Source organism: Setaria viridis, chromosome 6 (assembly GCF_005286985.2).
Source record: "Setaria viridis chromosome 6, Setaria_viridis_v4.0, whole genome shotgun sequence".
NCBI classification, from domain to species: Eukaryota; Viridiplantae; Streptophyta; class Magnoliopsida; order Poales; family Poaceae; genus Setaria; species Setaria viridis.
This window is the reverse complement of record NC_048268.2, coordinates 24665407-24682183: the sequence shown is the minus strand read 5'-3', so window position 1 is coordinate 24682183 and position 16777 is coordinate 24665407. Positions and strand designations below refer to the sequence as shown.

Below are 16777 nucleotides of genomic sequence, written 5' to 3'. Positions count from 1 at the left end.
TGGTTCCACTCGCTATGCACATGATGCACTTGTAAGATTCTTATCCTCCTACAAAATTTCTATTTTGGATTTGGTAGCTGATCCATCTGTCATTTACTCAATTCAAATAATTGCATCATCTGGTTCAGGTTGGGAAGACAGTGACATTATATGCCTTGTCGAGATCAGATCAACCTGTAGCTAAGGGAACAATCGTTTCAACTAATCCAAAGGCCATAGTAGGAGGCCAACCTCTTGGAAAGCAATACTGTGAAGTTATTGTGAATGTTGTGATGAAAAAGGATGCAGTTCTGCCTCACCCTTATGATAACATGGAATCTATGGCTGGTGCTTATATGATGGCAATTGCATGACCATACAAAAGGGTAACAATCTACTTGACTTTTTTCATTGTTTCTATGATCTGTAATGTGCTACCAAAATTATCTAATTGGTGATTCTTGTGGCAGCTAAAGGTTAGTGACAAGGCATCCAAACCTTCTCGAGGTGCTGCAGGTAATTTATTCTCAATTTTCATTCATCAAGCTGAGAACATCAAGTTGGCCCCTATGTTGCAACTTGTAGATTTATTTAGTAGCTTGCACTTTTTATTTGCTACCTGTAACCTATATGTGAATATACATTCATCAAACTGTGAGCTTGCACTTAGTGTCAATATACATTCACCAAACTGTGAGCTTCAAGTTGAGCCATATCTGTGAGCTGTGAAGTGGGTTAGATGCATGTGTTCTTAATTGAAGTAGCTGTGCAGTTGCATTCCAGACTGGGGGAAGGTTCTGTGAATTTAGTACATCGAGCTGTGCAGTTGCATTCAAGTTGAGCCATATCTGTGAGCTGTGCAGTTGCTTGTCTAAACTTTACTGATTACATGGTACTTTATTTTTCAGGTAGCGCTCGGCCCAGCTAGCTACTTACCTGCTGCTGGATCAATATCTTTTGTTGACTTGCTGGAAGAACAAGTTTTTGGCAGCAAGCTGCCCAAAGCTCATGGTGCCATTTGAACTCTTCTGACTCAAAAGATCACATCTTTTGTACAACAAGCCTAAGGCCTTTGCAGCTAAAGCAATAGATCTAGTATGGTTGTGAATTGTGAACTTTTTCTAGTCTGATGGCATCTATATGGACTTGTACTAGCTACTCATGCATGTTTGAACAATGTTTGTATGTCTAATGTGATGACCTATATCATTTTGAATGTTTGTACCTTTCCTGCATGAATGTGGTGATATATGTCGTTTTGAATGTTTGTATGCATGGTAATGTGCTTGTTATAGCCAACTGAGCTTTTATTTTATTTTATTTATCCATGTACATGGTCTCAATGGACGGTTAGTCGGCACAAACATCCTATTACATCAAACTGTCCGTGGGTAAAGGTTTGTTACGAACTGTCCATCGGTATACGTTGGTCCGTCGGTATATCCACACGGCGTGTCGGACAGTCCGTCGTATACCGACGGGATTTACACCGACTGGAGCTGTCCGTCGGTACAAGGTCATACCTACGGACCCCCCGTTGCTACAACGGCTTATACCGACTGGCCGACCCTCGTTGTCCTCGAGCTGTGGTGTAGTGATAATGGATTTGTTATATGGCAGGGGTGGAATGCACTTACGCTGGAGGAACTCTGTTAGGGAGAGTTAAAAAGGAAATCTAAACCCTAACCTTGTAGGTTCTTAACTGGTTCACTTGCCTCGTAGGAGAAAAGTTTAGCCTAACAGTCAGCTTAAAAAAATATCATTGATTTTATTTTGATGCACATGAAGCATTATTCCCAACTTTTTTTTCCAGAAATTGAGCAGCTCGTGCACGTGCACCAACAAAAATGTTAGTTATGCACTTGTGCTCGACTCAACGATGTGCATCCAACTTGGGCAAAGCACCAACCTCAGCATCACGAGTGGAGCAATACTCCAATACTTCTACAGCAGGTGATAAATGTTTTTCCTGGCAATCTCGATCCTCCATGCTTCTTTACACCATCACGCACCGGGACGGGGAACATCAATCATGTACTATACTCACTTCATTTGTAAGTAATAGTAGGAAGTATTGAACTCTAGCAGTAACCATCTATGCTCTCGAAACATGAAAGCAGGTGCTGGAGTTGTGCTGTTTTCTCAATTTGCAAATGTGGGCAGCTGAAGCAGTGATTACAAAAGATGTCTTACACTACGCAAGAATTTCCTAGCGGGTGTCCACCTGCCAGTACAGTTCCAATTTACGTTGGCGGGTTTAACCCGCCAGCACATATATTTTTGGGATAATAATAATAATTAAAAAGCTCTAGGCACCCGCCACTGGAGCTCGCCCCACCGGCTCCCGCGCCCGTGCCCGCCCCACCGGCCGCCACTCCCGCCGGAGCCCATGCCCACCGGCTGCCCGCCACCTGTTGACGCCGCTCCCTCACCCCGGTTGCCCGTCGCCCGATGCTCCCGTGCCCAGGCCCGCCCCACCAGCCGCCGCTCCCGCCGGCGCCCGCCCCACCGGCCACCGCTCCCGCCGGCCGCCCGCCGCTCCCGTGCCCTGATCGCACGTCGCCCGCCACCCTAGAGATAAGAGGAGATAAGGATAGGTATGGGACATTTGTGCCTACCCACACTATATGCCTGCTCCTAGAGAGATAAAGATAAGGGAGATGTAGGGGGCATTTGTGCTGGCGGGCTCCTAATGCACCCACCAGTACAAATGTATCCCATTTGTGTTGGCGAGTGCTTAGGTAGTCCACCAGTATAGAGCCGTCTGTGCTGGGGGGCACTACCTGGCGGCCCCGATCACCTTTGTGCTGGTGGGTGCTAATTCCACCTGCCAGCATGTTAATTTTGACGTGCCAACACAAATCATTTCTGGCGTAGTGTTATCTGCCTAGTTTTTGTTTTTTTTCTTTCTTTTTTCTGTCTAATTAGTAGTGGGCTTTTGCCTTCATCTGTTTTCTATACGAAAAACAACGGCATTTGATAGAATATTGTAGTCAGAAGCCGAGCTTGAGAGTCTCTATATATAAACAAAAACAGCTTCGGTAGCCGATGGAGCCTGCACTCCCTGTAGTAGATTGTAAAAAGCAGTGTGTCCCATCGCACCACCAGCGACATGGAGCCTATTGCAGCTAATCCAGGTGCTAGTTCTAGAGGAACAGGAAGGGCTATGATAGGATGGCTATACAATACATGAATTTCAGGAGCTTATGACTTAATTTCCGGTGCCTCCCATACTCAATAGCCATACACTCATACTCATTCCAGTAGGCAGATGGCGTATAACTTGGAGATAAGATTAGCCCTTGTAGTACTCATGAGTCTCAAACATGCCGAGCTTATATATCCTCGTTTTGACCATCTTTTCGGTACTTTCTGAATTGTTCTGTCCATTATGTTGAATGAGCACATGGCTTAGTAGTTGGTACATTACTATTGCTATTGGGGGCCGCATATTGACATGAACATAATAAGTTGGTAGTCTCTACTATTACAATTGCATACCACCAGATATTGATATGGACACATTAAGTTAGAGTAAAATTCTTCTTCCCCTTCGCATCCCAAGTATCAACTCCATTAACCCAAAGCTCTTTGAGCTCATCGATAAGAGGTTGCAAATATACATCAATGTTAATTCATGGAGATTTAAGCCCATGAATTAGCATCGACATCATCCAATAAGATTGTTTCAAGCACAACCAAGGAGGCAGGTTGTAAGGAATTAGGATCACTGACCACTTAGTGTAAGTCACATTAGTGTAAGTCACATTCAACATCCTGAATGGATTGAAACCATCTGATGCAAGTTCCAGCCTGACATTATGTGGATCCAATGCAAATTGATCCTTGTATTGATCCTTATACTTCTCATCTACGTGCTTCCATACCTTCAAGTTAGCTAGGTGAAACGAATTGGATTTTCATTTCTAAGAATCTGACTCCCTGTACCCTTGTGATAGTCCCTGGATCAGTAGCTATCACGTACAGAACTCATTTAAGCATAATATTATTTCCATACAATGAAATCAGAGTACAAAATTGAATATTTACATCCGAAGTAACTCAGAATACGAATAAGGTACAGCCCCTTGGGATAAACGACAAGTAGAAATCCTGCGAAGTGGTAGCTAGGGCTTCAAGTCTTCATCTCCTGTCCTCACCATAGGCATTCTAGAGTGAAGCGACGCATCCCTTCTCTTCACGATTTCTTTGTGACTGGACCTGCACTCGAAGTCCAAACCTGCACACTCATGAACTGTCCCCAAGGAATAGGATAGGTCCACGACACCATCCGTATATGCACAAGTTTTAAGTGGCCTAATACAAGTAATCAAAAGTAGTCAAGGAATAGGTTCAGGTTTTCTATGCAGCAGCATGCATAAATAATAAATATCCAGAACCACCATCCCAATCACTCAACACATCAGGCATACCTGCCGCAACAGGATACCTATCGCCATCATCCTATCTCCATCACTAGGGTTGATGTGAAGACTCCCTTTCTTCGCATCTCAACAATCACAGCCGGATCCTAAAGGGAAAGGGAGCAGCTTCCCCTCTTCCCAACTGCAATTGCGGCACACAACACTCACAAGCAGCTAAAGGGGGTGAGGTAGAGATTTCGCAAAACATGAGGAACGAACATGACATAGGGTTGTCCATTACTGAGGACGCAACTATACGTGTAGTTTTAACTCTGCAGAGTGTGTACAACTAGACCCATCTCGGAATGAGCCCAGTCGGGGATCAACCAACCGAACTCACCCTACTAGGTGAAGAATCTGGGAGTTATGATACCATCCTACATCTGGGCTCGGATACGATCCCCCATAGAGGACCGCCTTGGAACTGTGAAGCACTCCCACAGGGATAATTAGGGGCAAAAGCAAATCAGGGGTAAAAGGTTAACACCACTCCCCCTACACTGATACTCTATCCTACGGCAAGTATTGTACCACACTTGCCAGTCTCGACCTGCGCCTAAAACCATGGTCGACGAGTTGTGTGCACGTTTAACATAGTCCCATGAAGCAAGTTGATCCACTCGGTTTCAGACCAGAGCAAGCTCCTAACTCCCAAAAGCATCTTCACAACATGGTCTGCAACTACACCCATAACAGGTATCGCCACCAACTCCTATGCTCCTCAACTGTGTACTAGCAACAAGTACCAAGCAGGAAATGCTCGAGAGCAGACCCCAAGCCCCCAATCCAAGTAGTGGGTTGTGTAAAGCTCACCCCCGTCAAATATCCCAAAAACACCTTCTGCTGCCGGTTGTATCCCACTCACGCCAAGAATCCTAATCACAATATCCCATACATGTGCAAGCATCGCAAAGCATATATACACACATATATGGTATATTAGTAGAACATTCAAGGTGTAAGGCATAAAATAAGGCTGTGCAGGGTTCATCATCATCATGCGAGAAATAAAGCGTTAGCATACTAATTAAGCGATGCCTAATGGGTATTCAATTCGGAATGGGTGTGAACCTGAGTAGTCTCCCTCCTCGTATTATTCGTCATACGGCTTCAGCTTCGGGTTCAACTCGACGTCACCCGCAGCTCCTAATTAGTAATTACCATAATTACCGAGGGTCTATTTGCAAATAAAAACCAAAAGATACCCAAGGAAGACTCAAACAAGAACAAGGACTAGTATATCATGTGCTTCATGATTTTAGAAAAATTATGAAACTGGTTTCATGATTTTTGGAGTTGAAATGAATTAGCTATGAATTTTTGAAGTTTAAATCAATTTCTGGAATTTTGAAATAATTGGTGAAAATAAAAAAACCAGAGAGCGATGCGTGGCAGCTCTAGAGCGTGCCACACATCCTTTTGACATCATCGCTAGACTTGGGATGACATCATCCTTGACTCAGTCAACGGGTCAATGGTCAGAGGTTACTGTTCAGTGGGTCCCACAAGCTAACGTGGCACCCGCATCAGCTATATGTTAGCTACAAGCTGGCTATAGGTTACCTGTTAACGTTAGGTGGCGCCTTCGTGTTAGTTGCATGGCTGCCGCATCATCATCCATTTATGGGCTATAGGTGGCTACGGGGTGGCTATAGGGTAGCTGCGAGGGTGGCATGGTGGTCCACGTGGCCCATGATGTGGCGGCCACTATGTCGGTTCAGGGCGTGGATCTTCTACGGCCTGTGTGGCCACTTCAACATGTGGCCCACAGTGTGGCCACACCCTACTGGCTGGTTTGGACGCGCGCAGGGTGTTTGACGGTTTGTCTCGGAGGCATCCCGCAATGATAGTGCATGGCCTAGTGGCATGGTTCGCAGGCTGCCGGCGGCGATCAACTTCGGCGAGGCTCAGGCAGGTCTATGGTTGGTCAAGGGTAAGGCTTTGGCCATGGTTCTTGCATGCGTGCGGGCACATGTCAGTCCATGGCCGCGGTGCGGGCACACCACGTGCGTAGGCTCCTGGTGACCCAAGTCCGTGGCGGGCACGACACCAAAGCAGGGCGACGGCAAGGCAATGACTTGGTGCGGTCCAAGCGGGTGCGCAGGGAAGGGCAAGCGCGTGTGCAAACATGTGGTCTTTCCACGACCGTAGCACGGCTGTGCCGTGCACGGGAATCTAGTGTTCGAGAGCTGCTGCGCGTGTAGCTCAGGGGAGCGCAATAGGGCAGCGAACAGCGGTGGCACGCGACACCTGCACAAAGACCTTGGCACGAAGGTCGGTACACAGAGGCGATGGCTATGGAGAATGGCATTGCACGGGAGTGGTACGGCGAGCACGCGGGCATGGAGTCCAGCCCCGGCCACGGCATGGCAAGGCGGCTTGATGGCCGCGCAGGTCTTCGAGGTGAGTTGGCCATGGATGGCTCACCTGGCAGCTTGAAGGTGAAGGCTCGGTGCATAGGAGATGGCAGATTAGAGACAGCTTGGCGCAGTGCCGGCTTGACGGAGGCCATCGCGTCGTGGCACGGCTTTGCTCTCGGCGACGTTGGGTCCGAGCGACGATGGTATCCCCCTCCTCCAGTGCTCCCTTCCCTTCCTTCACCCCCACCCCCAGCTCCTCCACCTCCCTCTTCGTCCTCTCGATTGCGTCGGACCGGAAAAGAAAACCCAACTACGGCTAGGGTAGGTAGGCGCCCGACGCGGGGTATTTGTAGGCTGTGGCTAGGGTTTGGGCACGTGGGATGAACGGTGGTTGGTGGCTGCGGGGTGACGTGGCGAGCTTCAGCGTTGGCCAGTGCAAAAGCAAGGCCGGGTGAAGCTGTAGTGCATGGTAGCCGGGTCACTATCACGCGCGTGCGTGGCTCGTGCGTTGGGAGATAGGGGAGAGGGGAATAGGGGCGCCAAGCGGCTGATAGGTAGGACCCGCAGGTCAGTGGCTGCGGCGGGGATGGTTTGGGAAGACGGGCTGCCATCCTAGGCCGTGTTGCTAGGCTAGCTTGGCTTGGCCGGTGGGCCGATGACCCGTTTCGTAGGGGAAGTTAGTCTGGCGATTTTAACCAGCCTGGTGGGTTAGGTCGGAGTTTAGGTGGCTAGCTGGGCTAACTTGGGCTGGTTAGGGGGTTTTTGGCCCAAGTTAGATTGGGCAGTTAGTTTCAGTTAGCTTATAGATAGTGTACCATTTTTAGCCTTAAATTACCAATAAATTTCAGGGCTCACACAATTCAAATAAAATTTTTTGAAAACCCAAATTTTGCACAAAATAACATTCCAGAAAAATTCTGGGATCTTACACTGGGTGCCTCACTTTCCCATCTTGAACCATTTTTTCCTATATAACCTTTGCAGTCGAGGAATAAGTGGAAAATACCTTATTATTTTACGAGAAAATAGCTTCTTCTTTACTCCACCAGTGCCGTCACACTCGCCAACAAGCCCCTCTGAATCTAAATTCTTCCACCTACTCTCCCCACATGTTGGATAGGTGTCCATCTTATTGTACTCTCCACGGAATAACACACAATCATTGACATAAGTATGAATCTTTTGGTAGTCCAAGCCAAGGTATCGAACCACCTTTTGAACTTTATCCAGGGTATCCAGGACACAATGTCCTTTGGGTAGCAAAAGACAGAATAGGTGAACGAGGGATATGGGTACCCCATGGGTCCCCACCGATCAGGATACTGGTCAGTCCTGATATGTGGGCCTACCCGATCAGAACGTGCGGGCTGAGGACGTGAAGATACTTGGAGTACAAATTAAGGAGGTTGTGCGATTCAAATCAGCCTGGGTATTGTGGGATACTTGTTGTAATCCAACCTAGATTGCTTTCCATGTAACAACTGACTAGGATTAGATTCAAACTGACTTGTAACCCTAGGTCGTCAACCTATATAAGGTGGCTAAGAGCGCCTCCTGAGGGCATACCAACTCATCCGATCTATTCTTCACACCTGCGCAAAGCAATACAATCCAGCAAAACACAGGACGTAGGGTATTACTCTTCGGAGGCCTGAACCTGTCTAAACCTTCGTGTTCTCGTGATCACCTTTGAGTTCTTGGTCTCGCAATCCTCTCTGCCTACAAATCAACCATATGGGTACCCCCTAGGTGAACTGTCAATCACTAAATCCGACAGTTGGCACTTCAGGTAGGGGCAATTGTTGGATCCTCCCAAGTGAGTTCAATGGCATCTTGCCCTGGCATCATCTTCCCCAAGAGCATGAAGGACACCCTCGCCAACCTGATCCAGCTTTGCTTTGGGACCATGTCGGCGGATCCCGATTCCACCGCCTCTTTTGTCGACTCTGCATTCGTTGGATCTGCGCCAACAGAACAAGACCTCCACTCGAAGACCTTCGTGTTGCTCGCCTAGCAGATCGACGACCTCTCCCTCTCTGAGAGGATTCCCAACATCCTTGCTGCAACCCGTCCACCCATGCCCTTCGATCTAATCGTGGGGTCAGCATCTGCGTTCCACGCTGCCGGCCATAACGCATGAAAGAAGACGCACCAGTTCTGCAGAGTAGGGGTTGTGGCGACTCTCGACGAAGATCGGCGGTGGTAGGAAATCACCACGATTTGCATGCAGACATGTTAGATCATCAATGCAAACAATAGGGAAGAATTTCCTTTCCTTTTATTATTTAATCTATTTCATCCAATCTCCTATGTGATTATCAAGGCGGCTAACAAATCTTTTTCTATATTATTTTCCTTAATACGTGAGGACTATCCTACAAGGACTCAGCAAGCGACGCGGCCGATCCTTGGCTTGCACAAGATTCGAGTATACTACAACAGCTAGCTAGCATCGCCCACGGACTACTGACCACTCGGACCTGACCAAGAATTCCACAGAAATGCCAACTAGTTCGCTTCATCGACAAATGTCTCCCAGCCACGATGACCGAGACCATGCTCAAGGCTTCTAAGCCCTGATTCTCTGACTCAACCACAAATCAAGCTAAGTCTTATTTACAATTAAATATTTTATGGCTTCCATATACCTACATACGCCTCGACTCCTCCATGCCTTCGTAACTTTTGCCGACCACCTCGGCTCCTTTGTGTCTTTGTGACTTTCACTGACCACCTTGGTTGCACCCTGATTGCTTATACAGCCTGGTTCGTTCACTACACGGGCGGTCGGGGGCTACACCCCACGGGTGCCCAGCTCATGCTAGTACTTTTCCGCACAGTTCTGACTGCTTTGCGGCTTGTCCGTCCATCTTAACGGTTGCTAAAGTACTCGGGTAGCACACACCTTAATCCATGAAGCCTGACCCTCATGTGTGGCTTCCTGCTAAGCACGCTCGAGTCCACTCGGCAACACCCCGGCAGGTCCAGGTGATGAAACGTAATGGGCTAACTACTCGGGAAAATTACATGGCCTACAAGAGCAGGATGCACAAGAGTTTACTTCTACAATCTGAGTCATTCAATCATTAAATATTCTACATTATGCTACATAATATTTGCATTGTCTTTTTACAGCTCAAAAACTACTCTACGTGCTTCCCATTGCCCGTCCGACCTCTCTAGTTGGGTGCGAGAGGTGACTTGACGTGCTTCCACGGCTCGTCTGGCTCCCAGGCTTGGGGGCTAGGCACCACGAATGACTCGGCCAGCCTCCTGCCACTAGGCCAACCTCCTAGGCTCCGAGGCTCGAGGCAGGAGGCGACTCGATGTGCTTCCATGGCTCATCTGGTGCCCAAGCTCTGGGGCTGGACGCCACAGATGACTTGGCGAGCCTCTTGCTGCTCGGCTGACCTATTTGGCTTGGGGCAAGAGGTGACTCGGTGCACTTTCGTGGCTCGTCTAGCTCCAAGGCTCGGGGGCTGGGTGCCACAGACGACTCGGCGAGCCTTCTGCTGCTCAACCGACCTCTCTGGCTTCGTGTAGGAGACAACTCGGTGTACTTTCGTGACTCGGTCGGCTCCCAGGCTCGGGGGCTTGGGGCAGGAGGTGACTCAGTGTGCCTCCTTTCACTAGGCCGACCTCCCAGGCTCGGAGGCTGGGTGCAGGGGGCGACTCGGCGTGGCTTCGTGACTCTCCAGTCCTCATGCTCACGCTTGGGGGCTGGGTACCAATTTTTGGTTGGCATGCCTCTGTGGCTCCGCTAGTCCTTGCGCTCGGGAGCTGGGTGCCTATTTTTGGTCAGCGTGGTTCCACGGCTCCGCTAGTCCTCGTACTAGGGGGTTGGGCACCTATTTTAGGTCAGCGTGCCTTCATGGCTCTGCCAGTCCTCGTACTCGTGGACTGGGTGCCTGTTTCAGGTCGGCGTGCCTCCGTGGCTCCGCCAGCCCAGGTACTCGGGGGCTAGGCGCCTATTTCGAGTTGGCACGCCTCCGTGGCTTCGCCTATCCTTGTGCTTGGGCACTAGGACCTACCTCTGGGATTAATTTTTTTCTTCCTTTTTGACCATTGGACAGATTATACTAATCACTTCAATGCTCAGGGGTACTCCATATGGAGTGCGTCTTGCAACGCCCTCCATGTCCTTCACTTCGACTTACTGGATGCCCGCTATCCATCAACTTGGCACTCGACTTCGCTCTGCACGTATGGCTTTGCTTTCGCTATGTTTTCGCTCGGATTTTCTTCTTTTTTGAGCACTGTGCAGCCTCTCTGTCCCTATGACACCATCGCAGCTTCAGCCGACCACATTTCAAGCTTCGTTGCGATGTCCTCAAGTTCCTGTTCGCCTACACATCGTTTGGGGGCTTGAGGGATATGGGTATCCCATGGGTCTCCAACGATCAGGATACTGGCTGGTCCTGACAAGTGGGCTCGCCCGACTAGAACGTGCGGGCCAAGGATGTGAAGATATTTGGAGCACAAGTCAAGGAGGCCGGGCGATTCAAATCAGCCTAGATATTGCGGGATACTTTTTGTAATCCGACCCAAATTGCTTTCCATGTAACAATAGACTAGGATTAGAGTCAAACCGACTTGTAACCTAGGTCGTAAGCCTATATAAGGCGGCCAAGGGCGCCTCCTGAGGGCATCCCAACTCATCCAATCTATTCTTCGCACTTGTGCAAAGCATTACAATCTAGCAAAACACAGGACGTAGGGTATTACTCTCCGGAGGCCCGAACGTGTCTAAACCTTCATTTTCTCATGATCACCTTTGAGTTCTTGGTCTCGCAATCCTCCCTGCCTACAAATCAACCATTTGGATAACCCCTGGTGGACTATCGGGCTACTAAATCCGACAGTTGGTGCGCCAGGTAGGGTATTTGCTCCATTGCATTGTTGCTAATACCGAAAATGCACTTAATATGAAATAGCCTGACAATGAAGGATACTTTGGTGGCCTTCTTTCAACCCGGGTACAAATCTTTCTGTGCTTATTCCAGTACTGACTCATTTGGCTCCTTAATATTACCACCTGCAATTTCTCCATGTATAGCACCACTAATTAGCAAGGAAAGCATATTATTGGCGGAGCCACCACCATCATGATCAGGAGCTGGTTATTCACTCAAATCCTAATCACCATCCACAACTATTGCTTTAGCAGCACGACATTTCTGTTTTATGAAATCCTTGTCAAACCCTCTTTCAAGTAAGTGCTGTTGAACCTCAACTTTGCTTCTGTACGCCATGCGATGACACATATAAATAAACAATATTTATAATGTATTAGGAAATAAAATATATTGAAAGAACTCAAGTTTCGTGCACATGATCGATGATATCTTAGACTGATCGCTCATAATGCATTAGGAAATAAAATATATTGAAAGGAAGTACCTTAGGCTGATCGATCGTGCTGAATGTTCTCATGCGAAGTGGCTCCTTGCGCTCCTACGATCAACCAGGGCGACAGGGCAAAGGATGGGTGAGACAGCAGGCAGCGCAAGCTCGGCGTTCGTGATAGATGGAGGAGGCAAACGTCGCGCGAAGAAGAAGAGGCGATGACAAAGGCCTGCCGCATGGGCCAAATTACATATGTGATGTCCAAATTGGGATCAGGCCCACCTAGAAAGTCATCTATTGCCACTCCTAGAAATATCATTGCAATACCATCTTGTGTGTAGTAACGATTTTGGTGTTGGTTGCTATATCTAAGACTAGTTGCAATATCTAAGACTCATTTGCAACAATATAGTTTTGTGTTGCTATATCTAAGACTCTCTTCACAATAACTCATTTTGCATTGCTATTATATAGACTCTTTTGCAACACACGTAGTAGTAATAGCAACGCTTTATATTCGTTGCGATATGGATATATATTTGCAACCATTACAACTAGCGTTGCAATCACATCGTCGTAATCACAATGCAAATATATTCATTGCGATATATCCACCTTATTGCAACCAACAAAATTTATATCACAACACCACACAATTGGTGGCAACATGTCACCCTATCGCAACCAAAATCGACTACTGTTGCAATAACCCCTATATATTGCAATGAAAATCAACTGTTGCTTAAGAAAACCATGGCATTAGGAACAAAACCTTGTAGTGCATGGTGATTTACGGACAACAGCTTGCGACTTGATCCCCGAGGCCTCCCATCCCCAAAATACGGAGATGCAGAGTTTGCATTGGAGGCTAGACCGCTAGAGCTTTAGAAATATTCTGGCCTGTCAAACTTGCTGAACTTATGTCCTCACTTACCACTGGCCTCGATGCCTTTTCCTTGTTTATTTTTTGCTCCTTCGATGAGCACATTTCCTGGATTTTTTATGATAGATAGTAATATTACTTGCTATGGAGTATAGACAGAGAGAAATATTTTTTTTGCTACTAGAAGATAGAAGACACTACTTGCTATGATACGGGGACATGAACACAATAAGACATGTGGATACATAGTTTGGGTTACCTTATATCCTTTGGAGAATAAAATTTTGAATTTCTTAACTAGCTTACACCAGGGATCTTTGTTTCCAAAGATTGGATGTAATACTCCTCGGACAAATATAAATCTTTTTAGATTTGTTGCAGAAGGATTAAATATTAGATCAAATGACCTTGATTTCCTTCATTCATATCATATTGGAAAGAAGGGGTAATGAAGAAAGGAAAGAATAAAGGATGCATAGAAGTTCTGAAATGATTTTAAGGGAAAAAATGTACCACTCTCCATCCAAGGTACCCTTTGCGGCTGGGCAGCCCACTCTCAGGTACAACTCTTTCACTGAATCGAAGGGCTAAGTCGCGTTGGCTATAACATCCTTGCATTTCAACATCTTGTCACTTGATTCCCAATGCCTCCCATACTCAATGGTCATACTCATTTCTGTATGTAGATGTATAGCTTGAAGATAAGAGCTCTTTACTATTCATGAATCTCAAACATGGTGAGTTTATATATCCTCATTTGTGACCATCTGTTTGGTATTTTCTAAATTGTGTTGTCCATTGAATGAGCACATAGTTTGACTTTGTGATACGTAACAGGTTTAATTTCTATCACAGTCACATAAAAAAATGAGAATTAGTATTGGCACTCTCTACTATTACACAATAACTTGTGTAACTCGGCCAATGCCACGGTTGTATGGATACAAAGTCCAGTCCAATGGGCACATATATATAAGTGTGCATTCCTTAACTAGATAAGATGGAGACCTTCTGACTGTTCTAGATCGAATGATTGTGTAACTTATGTAGTTTTCTACACCATGAGCTAAGCATCTGTTGCTGTCGAGTGACGACCCTGATTGCTCAAGGGGAACTGAATTTCCAATGAAGTGAGCAACTACAGAGATTATGATGGATTAATGAGTCCAGCAATATTTGTAAAGCTGCTGAGGATACAGATGATGATATATTGATGAGCATTAATAACATTTTTAGTTTTTAATATTAAGTGTTGTCTAAACTGAAAACTCAGTTTCAAATTTCGTGGAATTAAGAGAAATTACAAATGATTTTATATTCAAATAATTAAACAATGACATCAACTCGGGTTATAACCACATATGTTTATAAAAGTAGAAGCCAGTAAGTGTTACCAACTGTTATATCTCCCTTTCTCTAGTGCAGCCACATCACCTCCCAATTATTACCGTCCCACGATCTTTCAGTCCTATATCTTCTTGCAACGACCATACTCTTGTTTTGCTATTACTCGACGCAAATGGCATGCAGCCGAGCCGAACAGCCAGGCAACAGTATGAATAGCTCGACTCTCATCCTCATAATAATGGATGTGGGCTCATGAGGTTTTGGGCACATGAGAGCTTCCACCTTACTACTCGGGGGTGAATAATCCATGTATCACTGCCAAATTCATCAAGAGATTTATCTAAGATAAGAAGAGAATGATGCATATATTTTTTTTTTTTGAAAAGGAGAGAATGATGCATGTATGAAACCCTACATTGTATATGCATGCACATGCAGTTGTTTTGCTTGGTAACCACTAATAGTGAAAGCATGCCATGTGGTTGGCTCTGGCCGTGTGGATCTCTGTTACTCCAAATGCGTGTAAGATTTTCTATTTGGGCATGAAACTGATAAATCGACCCTGTTTTCGAAGAATCCGGTCACCACAGAGAATATCTAGGATTAGCTAATTGTTGACAAAGGCATTGTGCGGCTGCAATCGCATTTGCAGCCCTTAAGGGAAACAATTTATACATATGAATGCACACCAACCACGGTGAAACTCTGAACATCAACCAACTGAGTGGATCCGAAGCATGGCCATGGCGGGCCACCTCCACCGCCTCCTGCTCCTCTTCCTCGCCGTCGCCGCGACAGCCGCCCCGGCCCTGGCCATCTTCCACTTCGACTTCCGCTTCGACACCGACGGCCCGTTCTCCGGTGGCAGCCTCTCCCGCCACAACTTGTGGCGCCGCGCCGCCATCGAGAGCAAGGCCCGGCACGAGAAGAACGCGGCCAAGCTCGCCAAGGCCCTCGGCAAGGACGCCGGCGGCGACATCACGGCGGCCGACGTGACGGTCACCCCCTACACCCACCAGGGCCACGCTCTGACCGTCGGTATCGGCACGCCGCCGCAGCCGAGCAAGGTGATCCTGGACATGGGCAGCGACCTCTTCTGGACGCAGTGCAGCCTGGTGGGTCCCACGGCGCTGCAGGAGGAGCCCGTCTACGACCCCTCCCGGTCGCGGTCCTTCTCCCTCCTCCCCTGCAGCAGCAAGCATTGCGAGCAGGGCGCCTTCACCAGCAAGAACTGCACCGACAAGAGGTGCGTCTACGAGAACGACTACGGCGTGCTGACGGCGACCGGCGTCCTCGCCACCGAGACCTTCACCTTCGGCGAGAAACGCGATGCCGCTGTCAACCTCACCTTCGGCTGTGGCAAGCTCACCAACGGCACCATCGCCGGCGCCTCCGGCATCCTCGGCCTCTCCCCGGGGCCATTGTCGATGCTGAAGCAGCTCTCCATCCAGAAATTCTCTTACTGCCTCACCCCCTTCGGCGATCGCAAGACCAGCCCGGTGATGTTCGGCGCCATGGCCGACCTCGCCAAGTACAAGACCACGGGGAAGGTCCAGACGGTGCCCCTGCTGAAGAACCCGATCGAGGACATGTACTACTACGTGCCGATGGTGGGGATCTCCCTGGGGAGCAAGCGGCTCGACGTGCCGGCGGAGAGCCTGGCGCTGAAGCCCGACGGCACCGGCGGCACGGCCGTCGACTCGGCGACGACGTTGGCGTACCTCGTCACGCCGGCATTCGAGGAGCTGAAGAAGGCCGTGATGGAAGGGGTGAAGCTGCCGGCGGCGAACAAGACCGTCGACGACTACCCGCTCTGCTTCGAGCTGCCCAGGGGCATGTCCATGGACGCCGTGCAGGCGCCGCCGCTGGTCCTGCACTTCGACGGTGGCGCCGAGATGGTGCTCCCGCGGGACAACTACTTCCAGGAGCCGAGCCCCGGGATGATGTGCCTGGCGGTGGTGCAGACGCCGTTCGAGGGCGCCCCCTCCGTCATCGGCAACGTCCAGCAGCAGAACATGCACGTGCTCTACGACCTGGCCGAACGGAAGTTCTCCTACGCGCCCACGCAGTGTGACAAGCTGTGAGCTGCTTGCAAGCACAAGTAGCGCGCAACGTAATGTGGTTTTGAGTATTTTATGTATCTTAAAGATTCAGAGGCCAAGAAATTTTTGTTTGTTTAAATTTCTAAAGAACCTTTTTGTAGGCTGACATTTTGTAGACAATGTATAAGATAAAAAAATAATGAGGCTTGCCTGTTATCACAAAGAAAAAAAAGTGAAAAGATAATAACAAAGAGATTAGAAATAGTGATGAATATTTTCATACTCCGTACTAGATTATGGGCTACATATTGTGTGGGGGAAAAACTGTTGTACTATTGAGAGACCATGTAGAGATGTTTCATTTTATATTTTTATACATATTTATATATGTAAATG

At 47.8% G+C, this 16777-nt stretch overlaps 1 protein-coding gene across 1 annotated transcript; it reads left to right on the top strand.

Annotated features, from left to right (window-relative positions):
* Positions 1-15082: 15082 nt before the first annotated feature.
* LOC117861834 (aspartic proteinase nepenthesin-1) lies at positions 15083-16547 on the top strand. The gene has a single exon (XM_072294758.1). It carries the CDS (start codon positions 15083-15085, stop codon positions 16421-16423), a length of 1341 nt encoding a protein of 446 aa, XP_072150859.1. The 3' UTR covers positions 16424-16547.
* The last annotated feature ends 230 nt before the right edge of the window (positions 16548-16777 follow it).